At 48.6% G+C, this 26,519-nt stretch overlaps 1 protein-coding gene and 2 long non-coding RNA genes across 8 annotated transcripts in view; 1 reads left to right on the plus strand and 2 right to left on the minus strand.

The window, feature by feature from the left end:
- The window catches only part of POC1A (POC1 centriolar protein A), a 53,196-nt gene extending 38,513 nt beyond the window's left edge, over positions 1-14,683 (minus strand). For 3 of the 6 annotated variants that reach the window (XM_064432458.1, XM_064432457.1, XM_064432460.1), the window contains exons 1-6: positions 5,739-5,840; positions 4,501-4,585; positions 3,685-3,856; positions 2,634-2,813; positions 1,432-1,539; positions 56-171 (exon numbers count right to left, since the gene is read on the minus strand). In XM_064432458.1, coding sequence (XP_064288528.1) covers positions 56-171; positions 1,432-1,539; positions 2,634-2,813; positions 3,685-3,856; positions 4,501-4,585; positions 5,739-5,756 — 679 coding nt within the window. In that variant the 5' untranslated portion in view covers positions 5,757-5,840. The other 3 variants (XM_064432462.1, XM_064432461.1, XM_064432459.1) reach the window with 3 other exon arrangements.
- Positions 6,304-7,931, minus strand: LOC135307891 (uncharacterized). Its single transcript, XR_010368487.1, has 2 exons — positions 7,558-7,931; positions 6,304-6,588 (listed from the first exon to the last, which is right to left on the minus strand). It is a non-coding gene; the product is annotated as an uncharacterized LOC135307891 (long non-coding RNA).
- On the plus strand, positions 9,586-20,000 carry LOC135307893 (uncharacterized). Its single transcript, XR_010368489.1, has 2 exons — positions 9,586-9,909; positions 10,115-20,000. It is a non-coding gene; the product is annotated as an uncharacterized LOC135307893 (long non-coding RNA).
- The last annotated feature ends 6,519 nt before the right edge of the window (positions 20,001-26,519 follow it).

The raw sequence follows: 26,519 nt of genomic DNA on the forward strand, positions 1-26,519 counted from the left end.
GAGCAATTGGCATCAATACATGGAAAGGTTCAACTTTTGTAAGCTCTTGCCTTGCCTTGGTAATGTTGAAGCAGCCTGTTCATCCTGACATCCCAGAGCTTCACCGTGCTGTCCGTACCGCCCGCGGCGATGCAGTTACCGCTGGGATGGAAATCCACGTGGTTCACAAACCTGCCAACAGCAACCAGACCCAGCTGTGACCTGCAGCTCCTGCTGCAGATCAGAACAGCCTCTTCAGCAAGGGAGCTACACCATCACTGAATGTTAAGGAAAGGAGGAGATAACCTGGAAATTTATTTTGCTGAATTTCTCTTAAGACCCTGCTTCTAACCCCAGCCAGACTGCAGGCTCCTACCTAAGCATATCTTCACATTACAGGTGTAGGAGCTGCAGACACAAACCTCCTGAAATCTGATGGATGCAACTGTCACAACAACATTTTCAAGTATTCATTTAATATTTGCATAATATATGTCTTCTATTAACATTATTTCCAAAGTGATGTGTACAAGACTGAACAGAGACTTTTCTTCTGTTAATTAAATTTAAGATGGAACTTATTGAATTTGTGCCTGAAATTGTATGTTGCCACTTGGAAAGTAGCAAGGCTGAAGCCGTATTTCTTTCTGGACCTGAATCCAATCAATTTTTACTTTGAATACATAAGTACAATAAAAGCTTCATACCCTTCAGGGAAAGGTACCTTGTAACTCCTCATGAAACAAACTGGATAAAATTAATTATCTTTTGAGTATTCTTGTAGCAAGTACTGAAAAAGTTGAGATATTTAAATAGGTTGTTTGGACAAGACCCATACTTCAGAGCACTGAAAAAAATAATAATGTTTGAATTTGTCTTATTATCATTGTATATTACCTAGAAATAACAAAATATTGCACTAGAAATTCAGTGCAGCAATGAATTAGGGAGATTCCAGTCTCAGTTCTCTGAGGACTTGTTTTATGTCTCTGGGTAAATTATCTTTTGCTACATTCCAAATTTTACAGCTATTTTTCTGAATGCAAAGTGGGGGTTTTGAATAACCTCGTTATTTAAAAACTTGAAGATTAATCAAAGCATCCAAGTGCCATTCTGTCAGCAGACTTTTGCACCTTTAATTTACATCAGCTCAGAGCAAAATAAAAGAAGAAATAAGGAATTTAAGCATCAACAAAAATAAATAAGAACAAAGAAACTGAAGCTTGATGTGCTGGACAGTTACTGAAATATAACCCTCACAGTTCTAACCTTGAGCAGTCAAAGGGGCCAGGGCAATTCCGCACTGGGCCCTCACACTGGCTACTTTTGTAAGAGGAGCTAATGGTTTTTCAAGTGGTTTTAAAATTGCCAGGACAGGGACCTCTGAACCTCACAAACCAGGTGTAAATTCCCCAGGTAACCCCACTTCAGACATCACCACCAGGTACTCACCCTCCATGCTCACAGAAGGAGTGGATGCATTCTCTGCTGGTTTTGTCCCACAGCTTGACAGTTTTATCATCGCTGGATGACACTATCAATCGTCCATCAGGAGAGAATCTAAGGCAAGAGTTACAGCAATTAACAAAAGCCCTCAAATGACAGGAGTATGGGGTCGACTGATCTTGGCCAGGTGTCAAAGCATATTGGCAAATACACCCAGCTTTTCAAGAAGTCACAGAGGCATCAGTGAGACTGAAAATCCAATCACTAAGTTGAGGAAAAAGAAAGCAAGCCCTAAGTACTCAAACTATCCCTAACTCCATGAGCACATAAAATAACTCTCAGGAAAGTCTTGAGTCTGACTTGAGATCTTGTGTCTTACTTGTTTTAATTTAAGTGTACCTCAAGTTGCTTCTCTGCTCTGATTCAAAACAATTCCTGCCTTTGCCACAAGAGTTCAGAGCAATACAGCCATTTGCAAGAAAACAACTGCAGCAGAGCCTGCACCATTCCTGTGCTTTAGGAGAACATATTAAGTTCCCATCTCAAAATATCATATACATGACAGATCCAGATCTTTCTTCACAGGAATACACATTACAGAATCAGGACTTGAGTCCCTAACTACAGATCATCAGACATACTGGAAAAACATCCTTTCTGCTCTTCTGTGGACATCTATAGTGCTACTAGCCACTGCCACCATCACGTTCTAGAACTGTAATGAACTTTTCACCTACAGAGGAACCATGGCTTTAGCCTAGATACATGTATACATAAATAACTCTTTGAAACCAAATCTGAAACAGTTATCAGGAAATAAGGTTCTCGTCAGGGCAGCACTTAAAACATTTTAGAGGTAGCACTGGTGATCATTTTAACAAAGGACATGACAAGTCTAAAGAAACTAAGCTGAAATAACAGCAGAAACCTCTCACTTTTTTCTATTAGCAACTTCAAGACACAGAATTCTCCTTACCAGGTAAAAACAAAACACAGAACAAATTGCAAAGCAGGAAAGCCTCTGCTTGACAGAGATTACTGGAGAAACACAAAGTGGGTGCAGACTATTACTCAAGGTCAGCAATATATTTCAGTCACTAGACACACCTGAATCACCCTGAACACAAATGTGTTGCACCAGACCATGACACTGAGCCCCTGCTCTGAGGGATAAATCTCCATCTCTGCTTGTCAGAGGCCGTACTCACCTGGCACAGCGAACCCAGTTGATGTGCTGACTCAGAGAGAACAGAAACTTCTGCCTGTGAACCGTCCACACTTTGATTGTTTTGTCATCAGAAGCTGTGACTAAGGACTGGCCATCGCTGGAGAAATGAACACTTCTCACGGTTCCTGTGTGAGCCTTGAACACAGTCGATTCTCCCTTGCTACACAAAAGGGAAGAGCTCCTTAAAACTGCACCAAGGGCAGGAAAGGCATTCTGTACACTGCTGTATGCTGAGCAGCACTAGTAACCACCACTTCTATGGGAACTGCATGCGACCACATTAGGATAAAAACGCTGATCAACCCCAAATTTGCTCATGCTTCACGACCAGTACAGAATACACAGCTAAAACCAGTTGTTCCAGTTCCATACTGGAGGCCAATCCAACAGGAAACAACCCATAAGGGTTTCCTATAAAGGGGAAAAAATGCTACAGCTAATTTGTGCAACCATTTAAACACTTAGAAAAAGATCAATGTAAAAGAAGCCACTTTGGTTCTGTACTCTTGCCAGGTCCTTTGCTACAAGGCAGGCAAGGAGAGAGGTGTTTTCACAGCTCATTGAAACCAGAGCCAAGCAGCCAACGACCTCACAGCTGCTCCTGCAATAGCCCATGCTCCAGCAGGCCATTCCAGTGCCACATCACACGAGAATTCAGCACACCTGATGCTGTACAGCTGTGAGCAAACTGCCCTTAACTCAGCCAGGCAAGACAATTCAAATGTGTTCACTTTTCTTTACACATCATTTCCAAATAAACGCAACATGTATTTTTCTGGCAAATAAACACAAAGCATTAGAGATCCAAAGCAGAGCGTATTTGGAGATCCAACAGGTTCACGGAACTCTCGGTCCAAAATCTGTCTCCAGCAGGTACTGTACCACCAGGAGCTCCACATTCACAGACTGAAGAGAAGACACAGTAGTTCTTCTTTCCCTGTCCCACAGCCAGAGAAGTGCCACAAAGCAGTAAGGAGGAATTCCAAGCCACAGCTGAACACAAAGAGAGGCAGAAGGGAGCAGGTACTCACGCACTAGGGATCCACAAACGGACTGTTTTGTCCCTGGAGCCTGAAGCCACAAGGTGGCCAGAAGGTGAGAACTGGACACACAGAACTGCATCTTTGTGGCCCAAGAAGCGATAGGCTCTCATCTGAGGCTTCATACTCCAGATCATCAGGCACGAATCCATTGAGCCACTTACTGAAATAGAAAAGGAAAAACAAAACCACACCAAACCAAACCTGCATTAGCCCTCCTCCAATTACACTAAAACTACATTTCACACTCAGCTCCTCATCATAGCTTCCAGCAGTCTCAAAACATTGCCCTTGAAGCTTCACCAGTCTATTGCAAGCTGTGTATTTCGTTATTGTCATGCACAACATTTCATCAGTAATTCAAACAAAACAAGGTCAGCCACGCATTACTTTGGACAATTTAATTCCAAGAGTCCAGCCATAGGGTGCAAGTCTTCCACACACTCAGGAAATGAAGGTTATCTCTTCACTTTCTTATTTGGCAGAGGCAGGTATCAGCTGCAGCAGGTTAAATGTCACTTCAGATTAAGCAGAGAAGACCCGTGAGTTGGTGACTTTAAAGCACCCTGGCTACAGCTCCCTCCAACACCTCTCCCTTGTGGCAAAACATTGACCAAAGTCAGCCCAGCAGTTCTTCACAACACAAGCCTGCAATGTGAGTGGAGCAGTGCTCAACCTGCTGTTAGCAGGAAGCAACAGCAGGACCTTTTGCTGTTGCAAAGCTGTTACCTCCACTGCTCCTCCCACCTAACTAAAGCAGAACAGCTCTTGCTTTATCCTCTGGCCATCAAAACACAGACAATTTACCCAATTGTTTCTTAGCACGACTGAAGTCCACACTAGTGACAGCATCTCTGTGGCCTTTGAAGTGCCTCTCCAGGGCTGGATCTTCCTAGAAGACAAGAATGTTCAGACACTACAGATTTAAGAACAATCTTTGTACAATAAAATCATTTTATTTCTACAAGAAGTGAACCAAGCCACATATTCACCCCACAAAAAACAGGTAAAGGCAAGAACTGTTGTGCAGGCAAAGGCACAACACAAAACATAAATTTCACATATACCATAAATTTTAAAAGAAGCAAATTATCCAAGCTGTTATTAGCTTGGATCTTGAGTGGCTGCAAATCCCTCCTGCATTTTTACAACATGCTGCTGGCACAGAGACTCTAAAGCTGACTGTAGAACAGATAAGCCATGTCCATGATCACCTGAGCAGGCAGCCAAACCCAGCTTTGCTCTGACAGCTGCTCATCTCAGCTCAGGTGTAGCCAATAGGCAACTATTTGCACAGAAGAGGCAAACTCACAAGATTTAACACACTTGTTGAAACAGACAGGAGGAATGAGAACAGCAAAACAGACTGACACATAACCCTTCCCACAGCACCTTGCTGCAAATGCCAGCAAAAGCCGGAGGTCAGGCAAAAACACAAAGACCCGAAAGAACTATTACAAGAGGTTTTAACACTTGAAAATTGCCCAGAGTTCAGGACAGGCTGATCAGCCTTCAATGCTCTCACACACACTGCACTGCCTCCCTGGCAATCCCCACCACAGCCTTTCCCACTCAGCACTTGAGCAGAGCCCCCGGAGCAGGGCAGCGCTGCCCCTCAGCACCGGCCCCCCGGAGACCCAGAACGCCTGCACGGGCCTGGAGCCGCCGCTCCGCACAAACACAGACCAAGCCCGGCTGCACCAACACCCAGGGCCACCCCAGCCCCTGGAGCCCCTCCGTGCCCAGCCCCACCGGCATGATGCCACCCCACAGCAGCACTGAGCCCCCTGAGCCCAGCACCGCCACCCCGGCCTCAGGGCTGCCCTCAGCACCAGAACCGCCGGGCCGCCACCGGCCCTGCCTTCCCCTTTCACTCTTCCCGGCAGTCACAACGGCCCAAGCGCTGCAGCCGCCGCCCTCCCGCTCGGCGGCAGTCCCGCAGCACGCCGGGGTGCCCGGCCCCGCCGCAGCGGCCCCACACGGGCTGTTTTGTTTTGTTTTGTTTGGTTTTCTGTTCTGTTCCGGCCCGGCCCGGCGCCGCTCACCTCGCACACGGCGGCCATGACGCCCCGCGGCCGCCGTTCGGTTCCCGCGCCGCGCGCGCTCCGTAGCAACGGCCCCGCCCGGCCAGGGGCGGGCTCCCCTGAGGGCGGGCTCCCCTGAGGGCGGGCGGCGGGCGCGGGGCGGGAGCCCCGGTCCCCTCAGGGCTGCGGGGTCCGTGCGTGGGAGCGGGCTGCTCTGGGCACGGCCGGCCCGTCAGCGGGCTCGGGACGCTGGGAAAGCCCCGTCTTACAGCAGTTATCCGGGCAGGCTTGGTGCCGCTCCCTCATCACCCCGCTCCTTTGTCTCACTGCTGCTCTGGCTCCAGAGCCTGCTGAGGCGGTCCCGGATCGCAGCCGGGAGAGCACCACAGAGCCGTGTTCTCTAGGGCTAAGAAGCCGGGCTTCCAAGAAGTGGAACCACTTCCAAGAAGTGGAACCACTTCCAAGAAGTGGCTCACTGCTGGGAGAGCGGTTGCTTCTGCTTGGTCTGTGAGTGTGCAAATAGGAGCTCACCCCGGTGTTGTGCAGAGCGCACAGGACGACCGAGAAAGGTTTATTCTTCCAGTGGTTTAATACCAACTCAAATCTATTTATTCCAACGCAATTCTTCCCTATCCAGGAACAGCACTATTAATGCTATGGACTGGACAGTGACTGCTCTCTCCCAGGCGCCTGTGTGGAGCCCAGCTCTGCCTCTCCGTGAAGCTTGGGGTGACCATCTGAGCTTCTAAAGGGGCCTTTCCTCCACCTCTTCTGCATATGGATCCCTTCCTTTCAGGACACCTCTCCTCTTGCACGTTTCTGACAGCCAGGGATGTGCTCTGTTGAAGCTGGGGTTATAGTAGTAGAGGATCTAAAACAGGCAAAGGAGAAGAGTTAGTTGCCACCATCTCCCCAGTTACTCCAAATTGCAGCAGAGGATCACGTACCCTGAGGGCCGTGTAGAACCTAAAGCTCAGGCTAAAGCTTGTGATGGTTGTGTTCAGGCATCACCACCCCTGGGGTTTTGCCTCCCGAGAGCAGAGCAGTGTAGGATTTTCAAAAGCAGAACAACTGTTTTTTAAAACACCACTATTTCTCAGCAGCTTCAGTGCACATGTGAGCAGGCAGGTAATCTTGTTGGTCCTTTGATCCATCTGCCTGGCATTGGGCAAGTGCCACAGGAAGGTTTCAGATTTAGTACATCAAGACACGGAGCAAAGACATTCGGAGAAATCAGGTTATGCTGAACATGTCTGTGCCTTAAATGGGTTCAAACTCAGTAGATCTCACCAAAATGTATCTTATCCACATTTCTACTAGTCAGAAAGAGTCACTCAAACACGCCTGAGAAGGAAATGAAAACCAGCCCATTTGCTCCCATCCCCATCCCCTCCACCACAGAATCACACACTGTCTTGGATTGGAAGGGATCTTAAAAACCATCAGGTCCCAACCTCACTCCTTTGGCAGGGATGCCACTCACTATCCCAGGCTGCTCAGAGCCCCATCCAGCCTGGCCTTGAATACTTCAAGGGATGGGGCATCCACAAGCTCTCTGGGCAGCCCGTGCCAGGGCCTCTCCACACTCACAGGGAAGGATTTCTTCCTAACAGCTCATCTGAACCTGGCCTCTTTCACTATACAACCACCATTCCTTGTCCTGTCACTCTCTGCCTGCACTAAAAGTCACTCTCCCTCATTTTTATAAGCCCCCTTATAAAAAGTGGCTTCTTTTCAACCTGCAAATGACCCTCTGTGAGGAGGCCTTATTTGCTGTGAAGGTCCCTCTTCCCCCCAGATCATCACAAGCATTAGTAGCTGTGCAGAGCAGCTGCTGTACCTGGCTGTGAGCAGAAGCTGCTGCTTCCTCTGCCAGGAATTCGGGCAGGGAGGCAGATCTTTGGAAATTCCACTGCATTTTGGTGAATCCATATGCATTCAGCTGCCGCATGAAACTTCTAATTTTCTGTGTGTGGAAGACCTGCTGTCCTTCCCTGCCCAGCACCTCCACTTCAAAGAGATCTTTGTTGATGGCCACGCATTTTCCACCCTCAGTCCACCAAATGGACTGAAACTTGCCACTTTCCAGCATTTTCCAAAGCTTCTGTGGAAAGCGCAGGGACGAGAACTCTCGCTCCGTGGCCATCGCCCTGGCCTGGCTGTGTCCCACCAGCTGGCAGGCAAAGACCAACTGGCACCAACAGACAGCAGGTTCCAATGGAATGTTCTGGCATACCACTGTGGTGCCTGTGCTGTGGGGACATTGCAGGTGACATCTCAGTGATGGCTGGCAGTGCTGCCCTGGCAGGGGGAGCAGCCCGAGCAGAAACTGCTGAAGGGAACTTGGTGCTTCTCTGTCCCAGAGCCAGCAGCCGTGGCAGTCCAGAGCCCAGCAGTGTGCACAGAGCTGTCCTGAGGGGCTGTGGGCCGTGTCTGGCTGTGCCAGAGTGGATCCTCAGGGAGAACTGGGATGGCTGCAGCCTTGGGCATGCCAGGGCCCTCTTTGGGGAGCTTTCTGGCTGGGCCCCTCTGACACCTGCAGAAATGTGACTCCCTGGATCCCTGCAATGCAGAAATAGCAGTGATAGCATGGAGAATAATTTTCTTGCCATTTCCTACCTCAAAGCATCAGGGATTCATTGATGTCAACCCATTGTCTGTGCAATAGGATTGCACTTTTTTATCTAGTGGGTTTAAAACTATCTGGGAGAGATGGACCAGGGGACACGCTTGTTTCATTCCTGGCATGAGACCCAAAAGCAGTAGTTTCCATTCCATCCATGAACGACCCACAATCGGGCTGGGGGAGCAATGCCCAAGCCCTCACTCAGGCCATCTGGACAAGAGATGTTCTGGTCTACTTTATCTGCATCACTCCTGCTTTGTTCATAAATTCAGAACCATGAACACAATTCCATGAATTGGAGGGAAGCCATCCCTCCTTCTCCCTGGTGCACTGCCTTCCTGCAGCAGATGTGCTGGCTCAGGGGTGTTTGTGTGCCTGAAAAGCTCTGCATTCCTGCCTGCCCTTTGGGGTTCTGCATTTGAAGAGATACATTCCTCTCTCAGACATGGCCCTTCTGCCCACATAGCTATGGATTTTGGATCTGGAAGTCTGAAGTGGTTTCTATCGTGGCCTGACCTGTTCCTCATTAAATTCTTTGGCATTTGAGTATTAGCTTTTCTTTCTCTGTACTGAAATAGAAAGATATACATGATGCTAAATATGCCTGAGGTCTGAAAGAATCCATTTGAGAGAAATAAAAAACCGGAAACATGTTGTGCTTGCACACCCACTTATAAAAGCAGGAGATGGGAGCAGTTGCTTCAATTGAAGGATTCCACCACCCAAAAAACCACCCCAGGCTGCCTTCTAGATAATACACAAGCAGCACCTATGGTGGGCATGGATGGTTACTTTGCTTACCTCAGCCCTGGGGTGTCACTGTGTAATACCAACAGCCAGAGGTGACAGCAGATTGGCACAACATTCTCACTTGTGGGACAGCAAATGTCAAAAGAGGAAGAATTTAAGAAAATTCATGTCAAGAGGGAAAATGTGCCCTTGGGAGCAACAAGCGCACATCGGGTCCAGCGGTGGAGCTGATAGTCTTGAACAGCCCAGTTCAGCCATTCCGACCTGCCTGTGGCATTACCTGCCCCGGGTTTGGGCAGGACGGGGTGTTTCCAGTCCCTCTCGACGCTGTCCCTCCTGGGCCAGCCGGGGAGGGAGCGCTCAGGCCACGCGCTGTCACCCGCTGTCCCCTAGGGACTCCTGCCGTCCTTGGGTGGCCACCGGGGGGCAGGCGGGGCCGCCGCAGCTTCCCTGGGACCGAGAGGGAAAAGCCAGCGGGAAAACGGGATGAGAAGCACGCGGCTGCGTTAGAGGTGAATCAGGCCCAGCTAGGCAGCTTCTTTGGGGAGAACACCCTAACTCTGGGTGATAAAAGTTCTGAGCGTGCCTCTTTCAAATGCCACTTCCCAGCTTGCCACCTTTAGGCATTATCTAGGAATTCTCAGCAAGTCCTGCCCTGGGCTTATCTCTGTCACAGTGAATCAGAAAGAGACCAGAAGCCCCAGGATGTGCCCCCTCTGTCACATCGACAGAGCCTTGCACTGGCAGCCCTGCAAAGCTGTGATTTCTGCATGCTGCAAAAGCTATTGCAGAGCATCAGACACACCCAGAATTCAGGTGAGTTGTTCTTGCATGAAATTACAGTTAACCTTTGACTTCAAGCCCAATTCATAAAACGCTGAATTTCTCTCTAGAGTGCGTGGGTCTAAGTTTAGCAACCAACCTTAATGTTTACCAATTCTATATGGCAAACCCCAGTTCTCACGTGTCCTGTTAATACTTAAACTGCTGAGCATACCAGTCTCTACTTGTACCTTTGCAGTTCCAAGAATATTCCAAAGGACAGCATGCAAAGCTTCAGAAAGCCACCATGAGACTTTTTCTGAAAAAGCTGAGGCTCTCAACGAGACCAGTGATGGGGAGAAGTACTTTGCCATCGACAAAGGAAGCTCCAAGAGACACGGAGTTGGTGAATGCAATGTGCACACACCAAATGGAAGCAGCACCCACACCCAGGTCTCCCAGTTGCTAGCAGCACTCTCACAACAAGGTCATCCTGTCCCCATGATCCCCACGATGCCAGCATGGCTCCTTCACTGCTGTTTTGTGTCCCATCCCAACACATCCTGGAGATGGAGGCAGTGGCATTGGGTAACCAACTCTACAATGCTGTGGCATAGGTCAAAATGACCATCTGGGGTGTGACAGCCACCTTGGCATTGGCACTTTGCATCCAGAGAGCACAGCAGGGACTCAGGCAGCCCAAGCACACAGCTACAAGGAGCCAAAGAATGTAGATGAAGATTCATAGCACAGAGAGTTGTGGTCCAACCTCCTTTACTGCTGCTGTGGAAGGGGGCAGCTACAGACAGGTTAGACACTGCAGAAGGGAGCAGACCCATCAAGCAGCTCAGCTGATGACAGTGACATGTCCCATTGCTTCCATGGGGAGAGGCTGCTTTACATCAGCTGGAGATGTAGATTGCTGCCACATCAGTTGTTTTTTCTCTTACTTTGTCCTCCCCTGTGTGCCAAACCTGTTTATTTATAGCCCACATTTCTTTTTCCCACCTGTCTTTATGTTTATTAGCCTTCCTTACAGAATTAAGAGAAAGACAGAAGGAAAAAAAACAACTTTTACTCAAGTAATTCCTGACCTAAATGCAAATCTGTTCAAGGAAATTCAGAGAGCTTTGATGCTGCATGAGAAGAGAAAGGGAAGAGGAGCAGCCTCTGCTTCTATCAGAACAGATCTTTACTGCTGTGTAACAACCAGGCAATGAAGCAAAAGCCAAGGGAGTTTAAAGAGGAAGCTCAGACAAAGGTCACCTGGCTGCCCCAGGTGCTTGTTATCAGCACCTTGAAAAGAGGGAGGAAAGTGACAGGAGCTGACTACAGCAACAGCAGGAAACAGCTGACAGGGCTGGGGGAGCCCTCCCGTCAGCACTCGGCATCCAGACGGTCTTTGCTGTTGTAAACCAGAGGGGCTGCAAAGCCTGGACTCTGCACTTGCTCAGGACACTAAGAGAAAATATTTCTGCTTCACATTTGAAGTGTCTGCTAGGCAGAGAGTCAGAAAGCACCCTGTTAATTGCAATGCCCTGTTTTGTTTGCTGCCTAGTCTTTGCAGTGGATTTGTACTACTCACTGCTCATCCGTATGGCTGAGGGGAAGGGTGACAAGGGGTGCATGCAGAAGCACCAGAGGAATACGCTGCTACTCCCTCTGTGGAGCTACACAGCTCTTAGCCATCCGAGAGAGAGCAAGGAAAGGGAGCTCATACATGCCTGCAGTTTCCAGAACCAGCCGAAAGGAGGAGAAGGATTCAGGAGTGAGAAAACCTCAAGCTGGATCCAGCCAGAATACCATCAGCAACTTCTTGGCATCTACAAGATTGTCTCTGACCACTTACATCGGTTCTAGTGTCTTAAACTACTAAAAGGTCTTAAAATCTGTTACAGGAATGTAGATAGAACCTGGCTTTAAAATGTCTCCAGCACAGGTGGCTCAGCTGTGCTGGTGTTGCTGACCAAGGGCAGGTGGCTGCTTTCAGTCCCTGAACTTTCTCTGCTGGTGTCTCTAGGGGTGAGTAGAGTTCAGGCTTTGCTGAACTCGCAATTGCATCAACCCACAGCCCAAAGTGCACAAAAACTGGTGCTAGGAAAATGCTAGCTGAGTTCACAGGAGTGAAGCTGAAACCTTTGGGACATGGAATTCCTCACTCACGGGGCACACACCCAGCACCCACACCCAGCAGGGTTCATTGGCACAGAGACCCTGGTGCTGGGGCTGGCCTGGCCAGGGCAGGTAACACTGCATGGTCCAGCACCACCCACCTACAAAGCAGGTTGTTATTACCAGGGCCATGGAAGCATGTTCCAGAATTCACCTCTCCCCATGGGGCTGCTTTCCAAACAACATTGATCACTGGGCTGAATCACATTTGGCCTTGACTTTTAAGCCTCTAATCTTATTGAACAGTTCTTTGTCCCAGAATTTCACAAATCCAGATCCCCACTCTCTAGATTAGAGGAGGGTATCAGTCAGACCCTGCTGAAGAGTATCAAGTGTCTGTGGAAAGTGTCACATGGGAAAAACTGAAAGGATGGAGACTCAGCCATGCTGAGAGCAGAGTAGGCAGGGTGACATCAACCTTCCTAGAGAAACTCCTACTGACAGGAGAGTTTGGTCAGCACAGGCAAGCACAGAACTGCCCAGTCCTTCTTCTAAAGCTCTGCACTCTCAGGAGCCTTGTATCTCCTGAAGACCAAGAGCTGGCTTCTCTCCTCCCCGCACACCATTCCTGCATGTTGCAGAGGGGAACGGCAGGTAAGTGTGGCCAGAGCACACCACAGAACAGCCCCAAATATCTGTTACATGTGCTTGCCTTGAAGGGAATGATGCAGCTGTTTGCAACATGTCAGAGCAACCCTTGTTCCAATGAGCATAAACTCTATGGCACCCACCTGAGCATCTCCCCTGCAGCACTTTCCCCTCTGAACAGACTAGAATTACTAAAGCTAGACATTCCTGCTGTCAACTGAGCTGTCTGAGGGGTAGTGGCTCTTTGTATTTCTAAGCCAGTTGAAGCAGGCAGAACTAGATAGTGGTGGGCTCACTGCCCACCACCCAAACCAATTTCTTCCTTGCACAGACCATTTGCCCTTCCAATATCTTCTCCTCAGAGAGAGAAAGAAGATCCTGGCTTCCTTTCTGCCCAGTGCCAACAGGAGCTCAGCCTTTGCTGCACCTCTTTGTGCTAGCAGGATATGGCCACATTTGTGCTGGGACATCTGTCTTGCTGAGGCCAGTAAAGGACAAGTGGGACATTAAAGACACAGAACTATACAGGAGACTTTTCCACTGGTCAAATAGGACAGGACAACCAGAAAAGTTTATTGTTCAAACAGTTTATTATCAATTCTATTAGGTTGTGGCTATCAGACTTTCTATCCATACAGTGCTCCAGGAGGCTCTAGAAGGATGGGAGCAGCTGCCAGTGGAGATGGATGGGCTTCAGCTGACACCTGCACGTCCCTCCACACTGACCATCTGCACTTCTGGAGGGGCCTTTCATCCAACCCTGCTGCACACAGGGCTCTCTGTTTGAGAGCAGCTCTCCTTTTGCACGTTCCCAGCAGCCAGGGATGTGCTCTGTTGAATCTGGGGTTATAGTAGTAGAGGATCTAAAACAAGGAGAAGAGTTACTTGCTACTATTCCAAGACTGGAAAAACCCAAGCTACAAGAACTAGCTGAATGGCAAAAGGGGAGCATGGTTAAGGAAAAGGACTTTGAACTTAAACATGGAACTTAAAGCTCAGGCTAAAGCATTATGTGGGTTGTGTTCAGCCATCACAACTGAGGTTTTACCCTCCTGGGGGCTAATGAAGAACAACTGTTTTCAAAAGCTAAACCTCACTATTTCTCTGCAAGTTCAGAGCAGATAGGAGCAGGCAGGTAATCCCATGATCCTTGGATGCATCTGCTTGGCGTTGGGCAGGGAGCCACAGGGAGGCTCCAGATTTGGTCCAGCAAGACACAGAGCAAAAACATTCAGAGAAATCAGATTACACTGAGTCTGTCTGTCCCTTAAACAGGTTTAAACTCAGTAGCTCTCACTGAAATATATCTCATCTACATTTCTACTAGTCAGAAAGACTCACTCAAATCTGCTTGAACACAGGCTGAGAAAGGAATGAAAACCAGACCACTCACTCCCATCCCCACCTCCTCTATGGCAAGGCCTTATTTGCTGTGAAGGTCCCTCTTCCCCCCAGATTATCACAAGCATTAGTAGCTGTGCAGAGCAGCTGCTGTACCTGGCTGTGAGCAGAAGTTGCTGCTTCCTCTGATAGGAACTCAGGCAGAGAGGCAGATCTTTGGAAATCCCGCTGCACTTTGGTGAATCCATAGAGGTTCAGCTGGCGAATAACACTCCTGATGTGCTGCGTGTTAAAAACCCGCTGACAAACTCCCCTGCCCAGCACCTCCACTTCAAAGAGATCTTTGTTGATGGCCACACATTTTCCACCCTCACTCCACCAAATGGACTGAAACTGGTCACTTTCCAGCATTTTCCAAAGCTTCTGTGGAAAGCAGAGGGGCAAAAATCGCTTGTCTTTGCCTGTGCTCTCACTGGAAACAGCAGGAGCTCCTTTGGTCCAGTGTCTGTCACTGCCAGACCAGATGTCCTGCTCATCCTCCATGGCTTGCATGGCAGTGTCACAGGGTACAATTCCCTCCCGTGCTGGAAGGCCAGGAGTAGCCATGTCAGCCCACTGCCCCAGTGCACCTGGAGCAGAAAGGGGTGGTGTTTCTGGGGGAATCAGCTTGCTTTTCTATTCCCACAGGTGGACTGAGCCTTCCCTCATTGGCCATCACCCTGCACAGCCATACCTCGTTCTCCCAGTCAGTGGGCAAAAGTCAACTGACCATGGCTAGCTGTGGGTTCCAATGGAATGTTCTGGCATACCACTGTGGTGCCTGTGCTGTGGGGACATTGCAGGTGACATCTCAGTGATGGTTGGCACTGATCTCACCACTGATCTTAGTGCTGCCCTGGCAGGGGGAGCAGCCCGAGCAGAAACTGCTGAAGGGAAGGAACTTGGTGCTTCTCTGTCCCAGAGCCAGCGGTGGTGGCAGTCCAGAGCCCAGCAGTGTGCACAGAGCTGTCCTGAGGGGCTGTGGGCCGTGTCTGGCTGCGCCAGAGTGGATCCTCAGGGAGAGCTGGCATGGCTGCAGCCTTGGGCATCCCCCAGGGCCCTGTGTGGGGAGCTTTCTGGCTGGGCTGACACCTCTGACACCTGCAGAAATGTCCTTGTGGATCTCAGGGAGAGAGATCAGCCCAGGGGACCAGCCCAAGGGACTGCACTAGAAAAAGTGGGAAAGCCCAGCCCTGATGCCAAAGGTGGAGGCCAGCCAGGGCCTGGCTGCTGGGTAGTGGTGACAGAGATGAGGCATTCCAGACATTCTCCAGCACAGCTGGGAAGTGGGGGAGCAGCTGCTTGTCCAGGTGTACAGGGTCTGCATATGCAGGGACATGTGTTAGGGATTGGCTCTGTTACTTGGCAAGCACAGGCTTTCTGTGAGCAGACACCTGTGTGTCCTGTGCAGGAGCTGCTGTGAACACCTCCTCTCCGTGCCAGCAGCAGTTCCCTGGACAGCCCACAGATCTTGGCAGCTTCCTGAGGGGCAGCTTTCCTCCAGCTCCTCATCCAGGCACAGTGCAGCTGGGCTTCTTTTTTTGTGGCTCACTCTTGGCTTGTAGCCTTCCAGCACCTTGGGATGGTCCATCTTAAAGCTAGACTATAACAGAATCATAGAAGCTAGAAAGTGCAGAGGAGGAGAGTTAGTTGAAAGCAGTTCAAGCCTGAAAAACAAAAATACATAAGAACTAAGACTTTAGTCTTGGCCAAAATCCAAACCTGGGTATTGAAGAAGGGGAGTTTGAAACCTCAAGCTTGGGCTGGCCCAGATGTTACAATATGGTTCTACTAAGTGATAAGCAGCCCTGGGTTTTTACCTGAGCAAGTCCACAGAGCTGTGCTGAAGGGCTGTGGGCAAGGAGAGGCCTGGGCCACGTTCAGCTGCACCCAGGAGTGGTTCCCCAAAGAGCAGCAGGGACAGCTGCAGCCTGGGACATCCCAGTGTCCCGTTGGGAAACCTTTCCAGCTGCACCTTCTGACACCTGCAGAGACACCCTGACACTCTGCACCTTTTGAGATTCACTGGAGAAACACCTTACAAAGCTCCTTGGTAACAAACCAGCCTTTCAATTGGCTATGGAAAGTTCTGCCAAGCAAGGGGAAAGGGTTTTCCTTGTGGAAACACATTGCAGCAAGCCTTTGTGTGGAGTAAACAGTCTTCATGCCAGCAGGATCAATACTAACAACCTGTCTTGGTACCCAGTTCTGAGCTGCTGCTTGTCTCTCTCTTGCAGCCCAGTGTGAGGCAGTTTGGCTGCACCATTCTGTGCTCTCTGTGAGAGGGGAGGCTATTTCTGAAGTGACAGAGACCCAGCAGACGGCTGAGAGCCCAGAACAACCCCTGAGCTCACCTTGTTAGCACTGCCAGGTTGCTGCTCTCTGACAATCTGTTCTAAACACTGGCTAAGTTTGGAAACAGTGCTAAAAGCAGGCTTGTCATGGTCGTGCCAATGAATGAAGAGCTTGTCAACAGAGGGAGAGTCACCAGCAGCACAAGGGAGAAGTATAAACATGACTATATTTCCTCTACAGAATGGTTTATATCTAGCTGTGAATCTTTCAAGCTGCTGCAACAGAGCTTGAATATTGTATTAAGGGCTGGAAAATTGGAGGGTCAGAGGATATTTCACTGTCTAGCTCCAGTCTTGCAAATGGATGTGAATCCTCCATTCAAAACAGATTCAACAAGCCAGTTCCTAACAGGTTCTGACCCTTATAAAGTGTCCATATTCAGCTTTTGACTTCATTTATCTCCAGAAAATCCTCAGCAATTTAGGCTTACTCCAATGGCCAAGCTCACCACACATTCACAGAAGACAAGGAACAGCAACATGCAGTTTCTGGCAGCAGGGCAAACCCTCTGGGGTAAAGAGCCAGCATCCAGTGATCACAGCACCACCTCTCCCAACTCAGCCTTAAGGAAGTAAGTTGTTGTGTTTTTTCCTGTGAAAGCAGAAAGGTGAAGAAAGATGCTGGTTCTCACAGGAAGATGGATAAGGCAAAAAAAAAGGGAGGTGCTACAGCTGCAGTGAGTTTGGGGTGTGCTGCTTTGAGTTATCCTGAGGTATAGGAAAAGCCTGTAGGTGTAGGAGTCTCCTGCAACACCTCAGGCCTTCTCAGAAGAATTTATTTCCTACTGCAAGTCACCCAGAAATGCATTTCTTGGTCTGACTTACTCCTTCTTGGACACCAGGCACATTCCTCTGCCCCTGCCTTTCAGCTCAATGCCAGGCCTGCAGTGTGTCTGATAGATAAACCAACCTGGCAAAACCAAGCACATTCTTGTCTAGCACCATACCTTGACCCACTGATGAGTTCTTTTTTCATCATTTCCTGGAGATGTGGGAAACAGCTGGAGCCAGAATTCATGAGAGGAAGCAATAGAATTTCAGGCATTTCAAAAATAGAAAGATCAGAAAGGTTAGGCTTGAACCAAGTGAGGCAGACAAAGCCTATAACCCCTGCCAGGAGGATGAGCAATGCAAACAGTGGATGCCTGTATCTGGAGGAGAGATTCTCCCCAGTTACAGCAGAGGAATATGTTTTAAGTAGCTGGCTTTTGGTCTCTGTTTTGTTTACTCTTCCAAAGACAAAACCAAAAGTGACGCCATACTCTACTTTATTAAGTGCAGAAGGAAGCATCTGGGAAGGGCAGCAAAACATTACAAAGTCCAGACCAGCCTAAACAGAGACACCCACAAACCCTCCTGAGTCTGCTGAGTATGTAGATATTTATCAAGTACAGCCTGCTACACAGCTGAACAGAAAACACCTGCTGGGCTTCAGGATGCTCCAAGCAGCCAGGAGGAGAGCAGGGGGAATATCACACTCAGCTGCTCCCCAGGGGTTGCTTGGTCCCTTGAATAACCACCACTGCACAGAAGGACCAGAGCTCAGCTGCTGGGAGCAGACCCCACAGCCATAGCTGTGCTCATGCTGGCTCCAGTTCAAGGGCTGTATGGCCACTGCCCACTTGTCAAGCTCCTGGCAACTTCCAGCCTGTGCCAAGTAGAAGCTGAGGAGCAGAATGAGGAAGTGATCCACTGAAACTTGTTCTGTGTGAGGGACTTCCCCAGAGCACAGCACGAGAAAGGCATTGCCTGCCCAGGAAAGTGCCACACTAAAGCTGGAGAATGGCCAAGCTCTTGTTCAAGCTGGCTGATTTGATCACAGAAGCCAATACCTCTGCCAAATGCAGGCACTGGCTGAATACTGTTATAATTAGAGGTGAAGTGCTAGACCTGTTGTTTCTAATTCCTGTTATTTTTATTATTTTCAGTAATTTGTGTTAACCTGAAGTATTTTCAGTATTTTGTGTTAACTGAAGAGACATGGTGTCTATTTTCAGGGGGTAGGAGAACTTCATGCTAAGAACATCCAGTTTTCTTTTCCTACTTAAGCAGAGTGGTCCAAACCTAGTGGTGCAAGCCTAGGTGCACCAAAAAGGTCCTAAGGCAAAGGGGAAGTACTTCACTTGCCAAATCAACTTATTGAACAATTAGTTTTAGCAGTATTTAGTTCTGTCAAATTACCCCAAAGGTAATTATTCTAATCAGCAAATATTTATTAGAAATTGCAGAGGTACAGTAAAGGACAGCAGAGAAAGGAATCAGCTATTTCATCTGCAGCTGTCCTGACCTTCAGGGAAAAATCTCTCTAGCACAACATGGTTGCCATAAATACTTCCACCATGACAAAAGATGTCAGAAATGCAGGCTGTTGACATTACAGGATACTCAGCCAAAGCAAAACCGTATGGCTTTCAAACTGAGAGTTTAAAGACCAGCAAGTTTCATGACAGTGTGATATGCTATCCTAGAGTTCAGAGGGCAGGAAAGTGCAGCTGATATTGAACACAAATATACTATTTTCTTTTACAGAAGTTCGTTTCCAAAGGACACAGAACTGTTTAACTCATTGCCAAGTTTCAGCTCAAAACTAAGCATGTTTGTCTTGAAGGTCTCTTCCAACCTAGTGATTCTGTGAAGTTCATAAAAGTTCATCAAGGCAGAGTTCACCAGAAGTTTTATTCTTTTAATGATTAACAATTTTTTTTTTAAATCCTGGTTCATATCCTCTGGCTCAGGGTATTGCCAGGAGCACAGTGCACACCAGCATCTTCATTTTGAGTCAGCAGCTAGCTGGATGGACATTTGCTCTGACTCACTGGACTCATACAGACAGCCAAGACTGAAGTATTCAAGTCTCAGTGTTGTTTGTGCAAAACAAAGCCTCATTTGGCAGTGTGGGATGTCACAGGCTCATTTCTCAGTGTCTTCTCAGAGTGTTCAGTTCCTCCTTCTGTCTCTTGTGAGCCTGAAAAGACAGACCACCATCCCCAAGGAGGGCAGACACAGGGTTGCTCTGCTTCTTGTTTGTAAAGTATTACAACACTGTGCAAGCAAATGGTCTAACCTCACATGAAAAGACATCTTAGATAAATCCTTTGCATGGAATTAATCACACTGGTGTTGCAATCATGGGTGTCATGGATAAAAATGACCCAAAGAAGAGGAGGATGACAATTTTCCATCAGCGCTTATTTACTCTAATTATAAACAGAGATTCCCAGCTCTCTTAAGCTAGGCCAAACAACTAGCACCTACCTGTGGCCTGTTATCTTAGCTGAGGACTATGCTAGAGCAGATTTCCTGCCACATATCTGGAGAGGGCTGCCTTGATCTTACAAGGTCAACAGCAGAAGCATCATTTTATTGTTACTGCTCAATATACATTTCTTGCAGTTACAGAAACATTTCCTTGCTACTATAAAGAGGTGCCCTCATATCACATCCAGATGTCATAATTATAAGGTAAATGTTCCTGGTGCCAACCCCACTATAAGCTCTTATACCTTGTTCAGTGTGGTACAAAACTCTGCCCCTGAGCTGAGCTGTGGTCTCTGCTGTGCTGGTGAAGCCAGCATTCACAATGGGGTTCTGGGCTTAGATTGTGGAGAGGAAGCTTTAACACCAAAAAATAAAATGAGTAACTACATTAAATTAAGTTGAGCATATCTTTTATACAACCCCTGTCCTTCCCAAGTGAAATGCACCTGTATGGATGTGGTGCTCTTACAGCTTTTGACCTAATGCTTTTATGCAGTAGGGAAGGTGGAAAGACGACACAAAGTCCAAACACAGTAAAACACCTTTGCAGCAGGAAAATCAAACCCTCTACATCGTAAAAGCAAGCAGAGAGTCTGGTCATTGGGCTCAAGCAATTATCAGGTAGAAAACCTGAGATATCTGAGTGGTTTTCTTAGGAATGGTTGACGACTTACACAGATTGTGCAACTGCTCTGCCTCTGCTCTGCAAACACAGCCTGATGTCCAAACAGCAGTGTCTGTAACAGCCTGCCTCTGTATTGATATCATTTGTGTGCACTTTGTAAATAAACAAATAGTGACTCATGAGTGACAGGCTTGGAGAAAGCCAGGGCAGGGGTTACAGCACAGGCTAAGTCCTCACCTTCTCATCTGCCCAGGCACACAGCACAGAACGGGCCTGGCTGCAGCAGGGCAGCTCCACAGCACAGCAACCCTGGCTGCCAAGTCCAAACCCTCGCCCCAACAGCTCAGTGACATTTGGCCTAACTGGCAACAGCAGCCCTGGCCTGGCAGGATATCCCCCAAAGGTGAACATTCCCACCATATCCTCACCCAAAAGCACCTCTTTCCCAGCAATGCATGTGCCATCCACCCTCCAGATTGCTACACTGAATTAACACTGGGTAAGTGAAAAAAAGTACAGCAGAGATAAATAGAAATTAATGTTTAACCTTCTCCTGCCTTACACTACTGGCAAATAGCTGCAAGCAGTCCAGAAATTATTTCCACTCATTCAGTTTCTACTTGGTGAGAGATTTTGTTTCCTCTGCCAGGCAAAAAGCTCCATCAGCAGTGGACCTAAGGAAAATGGATTTAGTATTTGGATATTGGTTTCTGGTTTGGTTTTTTTCCTTGTGGCTGCCACAGTTCAAGTCTGCTACAGCTTGTTTCTTGGTCAGTGGATGGCAAGTTCTCTGTCAACTGGCTTTGTGGTTTCCGAGATCTCTTAGGAAGGTTTAAAAGCTTCACTGTTCTTTGAGTTTCTCACTGAACTGAAGCACAGCCACCACGTTCAAAGGCACTGGCAGGCAGTCAGCACAACCACAGTACAACACTGTGCCCTCACAGAGTTCAGCTTGAAACAAATGGAAAAGGAAGCCAAGAGCAAATCATATCCTAGACTAGCAAAAATCCTTTAAAACACAAGAGAATTGCAAAACAAAATCTGAAAAGGCACAGAATCAGAAGATTCTTGTTTGTAAGCTCATCTCCTCAGTTCTTTGAGATGTAGCCTGAACCTCCCAACCAAAGCACTTGGACAGTCATGATCCAGAGACTGGATCTTCAGCCCTGAACACCAGAGCATAGGGAAGCTCTTCAGTCCAAGTCTCCTTCTCCTATCACCAAGAGTAGCCAGCCACAACTGCCTGGCATCAACCCTCCTGTCACAAGAGGAGAGTCTGTCCTTTATCCTTGCACCCATCTCCGTGCAGGACTGCCTGGTACTGCTGGAGAAGCTGGGTATGAATGGATGGCTCATTCATGCTGGGACACTGGGCTGTTCTCTTGTCCCCCACAGCACGATCTCACCCAGCACAAGAGAGCTGTGAACCCAGTTCCCTGCACGGTGCCAATCCACTGGGCTGAGCAACCAGAGATGTCAGAGGCTTACCTGGAGGCTGTGATCCTTGAGGCTTTGTCTGGTTGTAATTAAATCACCTCCTAGGGAGGATGTCCTGCCTGCTTTACCCAGCAGTGTCTGGGCAAGGCTGTGCAGGGACAGAGACAGAGGCTGCAAGGGCCTACTTTGCAGGCTGCAGAAAGGGCAGAGGCATGCTGAGACCATTGCATTGAGGTTCCAGCAGCCTCATCTTGCCTCCTTACCTCCCTCAACCTGCATCCAGAGGGGCACAGTCATCCCCAAGTCCTCCCTCTGTTGCCCAGCAGGGCCCAGCTGTGCTCCTCACTCATTCCTGCCCTGGGCAGGCCAGGTCTGTGCTGGGGCCACTGCACCAGCCCAGAGGTGGAATCCAAGATCTGAGCATTGGCAAGTTGGGGGTGTGCAAGAAAGAACAACCCCAGGTTGGAGAGAGCTCACTGCCACACAGACAGCCAAGGTGGTTATTTCTTCTTATTATTACTTTGACATTAATTGAAATTAGTAGTTGTTTCATCCACAGGACAACTGAAGCTTCCAAGACAAGTAACTGGTGGGAAAACCACTTGTTAGCAGCCCAGGTAATCATCCAATACTCTGGCTGGTGTTTGCTTCAAAGACCCTCTATGTTCCAGTACAGCTCACCCACTGCCCACAAGTTTTACAACATCTGAGGCTGCAGTAACTGTTAAACTGCTGTTCATGGTTTGGGCAAAACCCTACATTGAACAATACCCAGACTTATCTTGATATTAGCAAAGCAAAGTTGAGCAAATGGGAGATGTGCTCTCGCAACAGAAAGTTATGCAGAGCCCCAGGCCAGGCAGAGTGCTCTCAAGGCCTCCATGTCAAGCCCAAGGGCCACCTCACCTCATCTCTTATCCAGACCAACACCAGACACTTCCCAAAGAGGTGCAAGAACCACAGACAGCCTGTATACCTGGCCTCCAGCACCTCAGGACTGGTTTATGTCTGGACAGTAACACCCAAGTTTCCCTCACAAAAGCATCACGGTTTATTCCAACACCAGGTTGCCTTGTTTTCCATTTAAGAACCTGAGCTGGACACTCCATCTTGCTACATTTATAGTCTCACCAACTCCTGAAGACAATGAGACACACAAGTAAGCTCAGCTAACCAGTGGCTAAAAGGATTTTCTCACAGCCCAATCATCCTTTAGTTAAGCTCCACAATTTCATGGCAACAAGCCCCAGATAGGCTGGAGATGTTGGGAACAGGAGGTTCTTCCCAGTTACCACACAATACATATTTTTCCTGGGTGGCTATTTGTTGCTACCAATCGTGCTGAGAACAGCACTGTTCCCTGTGGCACAGTGAATTCAATTTATAATAAAACCAAAAAGAGAAAAAATAGGGCAGCTTTGACAAGATTTGCTTGACTCACCCCTGCTGCTGTGTTTAATATTGTTATAGAAATTGCTCCATGCAGGGAGCAATTTAGAAAAAGCTTGATGAGAAAAGGCTTGTGATGAGGAAAGCTCATCTGCTTTCCTTTAGAGCAGCTGCCTGCCCAGGACAGATGCACTTGTCACGTATGTGGAGATGGCTCATGCATACTAAAGGAGCAACTCATTCAATAACCACACATTTATGAGACAGTTTCTAATCAAATCCTTCCTCCAAGCACAGATAACAAGCCATCCTCAACACTCTCACCACAAGTACACGACAGCTCCAGCCCTCTGCTGTCGCCAGCACACAGCAGCCTCATTGTGCAAGGACCCACCAAGCCTGTGTGACAATCCCAGCCTCAGGGCACCCATCCCCTGCTAACTTAGAAAATCTTGTGCTGGGAATGTACCCTAATGCTACATCTTCACTGACACTTCCAAGCTGTGTGCAGTGCACGGGCAGTGCCTCCAGCTAAGACACATGCCTGCTGCCTTAATGCTCTGCTCCATGTGAGTGCACAAAGCATGGGAGATGTCCTGTTACTGCAGGGGAAAAAACATCATTCTGTTCAAAATGTCATTGCTGTGTTGCTTCCTGCATGGACTTCTCCAGACTACCATGGTGTGATGGGGCAAGGACTGCCTGTCCTTGGATGAGACAGTGGGAGAGCTGGGATCTGCAGAGAGCTCTCCAAATAATAAACAGAAACTTCCAAGATCAAGCACTGAAGAGGAAGGACAGTCCAGTCACAGACAGATATGCTTTATCAAACCAGCACAGCAGATGCTGGTATAAAGTAAGGAGCAAAGGCTGCAGGAGGCTGTATCTGAAACAGAGTGGGCAGCTCTGCAAGAACCTGTGATCTGGGAAAATGTCAGTGCACCTTCAAGCACAAGAGGTGGTGCCAGGAGCCTCCTGCAGCTGGAGAGGCCCCAAACACTCAGCTTTAGGCTGGGTGAATGGGCAGGGGACCCAGCAAACAGCAAGGCAGATGCAGGGAGAGCCCTCTGCTCACTGCACAACCCACCTACCCACACACCTTTTCATCACCAAAAATGCAGCATACTGAAATCTCACTGTATAATTATGAGACTGTGCTGCCTCACCTTGATTATGAGTGAAGCCTTTGAGTGATTTTAGCTTCTCCTGTCAAATCCAGCTATCTCAAAAACATGGTGTTTCTACATGTTTGAAGGGAAAGAGAAATTCCATAGTGAGCAGGGAGAAAGGGGAGCTACATTCCTGCTCCTGCCAAGAAAAAGCTGCAGCTCTCACCTGCCTGCTGGCTGGCCAGCAGAACACACACACTTTCCCAAGTGAGAATTAGCCAGGGCACAGGGTGTCTTCCACCAAGCTGATATTCAGTAGGTGATTTGGGAGAGAAGCATAGTGAGGGATATTAAGATTTACTGCATCAGTAGCAAGTACAAGTGGAGTTGGACTTCCCCAAACCTCCTGTGCATAGAGTAACTTTTCCCTTGCTTAGGTTACAGTCAGGAGTTTATGCTAAGGACTTTCTCTTTCCTCAGTGGGTATCACAAGGTGTCAGCTCTGCTACAAGCATAGTGGAGCAGCTCCAGGGTAATGGCACCAGCACAACACTGAGATGAATTTTGGTTGAGGACCCAGTTTTACTTTTGGCATCCAAAGACATTTGCTTGTGTCCCCTTTTCACCCTGGCAGGACAGCTGTGTCCCAGCAGGGACGAGTCCTCCAGCAACACGGCACCAGTCTGTGCTGTGCAGACACATGACCAAGCAGACCAGCAGAAACTGCCTCCTCTTTACCAAAACCAAGCCCAAGGAAGTCAATAAAGGACAAACAACCCCCAAGCACTCAAGTCAAGTTCCTGTTGCCTAACTTAATGCACTGTTCCCCCATCACATGGCACGCTGTGCTTGCTTTCAGGGTATCACACATCCCTACAGCCTCAGAGCTTTCCCTCTCCAACTGCTCTGCCCTGGGTGGGTGGAAGAACAGGCCATGCTGCCTGCCACCTCCCCCAGGAAAACCTTCCTTGCTTTTCTGGAAAGAACTGCTGTGTGGAGGATTCATGCTGGATTTCTCCTACTTTTGAGATTGTTTATCTTTTCCGGTTGATGCTGACCTACATAATAAGCAGGTCACTGGAACATGAGAGATGTTTTTTGAGGCAGAGGAGAAAAGCCAGGCAGCCCCCCCCCTCCAGACAGGCTTCTGAGGACAAAGTGCTGCTTCCCTGGGGTCCCACTCCACAGCCTCCTTCATGCTCCTCTGCCCAAAACCAGCAGGAGCTGCTGGGATCTCACTGGGCTATGGACAGACCCTGAGCAGAGCACCAGGCTGGTTAAAGCTCCATGGGGGACTGAGGGGAGCTTCAGGAACACAAACCTCCCTCACGTGAGCAGTGCAGAGGCCACGTGCAGTCCCTGTGCACGAGGCTGGGAGCTCATGCAGTGGCCTGGCTGTGTGGGACTCAGTCCCGTGGGCAAGGCAAGCTCCCACCAAACCAGCAGCAGCAGGAGGGAGAGAACAAGAAGATCCCTGTGGTGCAAACCCCTCCCCAGCAGAAGGAGGGTCTGGCTTGTAGCAGGTCTGCAGAGCACAGGAACACAGGGCTGAGACACTACCAGCTGTTACAGTGCTCTATCTGAAAATCTGGCAGGTGAAAAGCAGGGTTAGAAGAGATGAACTCAGTATACTTCTCAAGCTTTAGTCATCATTTCTGCTTCTTCATAAGGGGAACATCCCTAAGGGCTTGCCACAATAAAGCACAAGCTAGAAATGAGAAAGATTTGAGCCAAGAGAAGAGAGGCCCTGAAATAACCTTTCAGTATCCATGGTTTAAGGTAAGGCAGCATGGAACTGGACTGTCTCAGGATGTTGTGTCCAGCACCATCCTCCCTCATCTTGCAGCCAATGCCTCCCCTGCTCCCAAACAGGAGACAGCCCTGTGAAAGGTCTGTCAGCAAATCCAATCCCCACACTGAGGCACTGCAAGCAGGAAGCAGAGAGTTAACTACCCACGGGTAAAGCAGGGATCTATTAGAGAAATTAATGTGATGTGATCCTGCCTGGGGCTCAGAGTCAGTCCCAGAAGATACACAGAGCAAGTAACCAGAGAAGGCAAGGGTAAGAAGCTCTCTCAAACAGCCTGATGGCTCAGAGAGCTCCAGTGACAATAGTGCAAGTCTGGTAACTAGGTCACAGTTATGATCCTTAATTAATCCTGAAGATTCCCCATCTGCCAGGAGGAACATGACAGATAAGGTGGCTCATTAAGCAAAAAAGCAGGCCAGGGGTTATGCCAGACCCAAGCCAAGCAGCAACTGCTTTGCCCAGCCTTCTCCCTGCCAAGCTTTTAGCCAGCAGACACACCAGGCTCCCCCCATCTCCCCTGAGGAAGTGACAGCAACCCAGAG

This window comes from Passer domesticus, chromosome 9 (assembly GCF_036417665.1).
Source record: "Passer domesticus isolate bPasDom1 chromosome 9, bPasDom1.hap1, whole genome shotgun sequence".
Lineage (NCBI taxonomy): Eukaryota > Metazoa > Chordata > Aves > Passeriformes > Passeridae > Passer > Passer domesticus.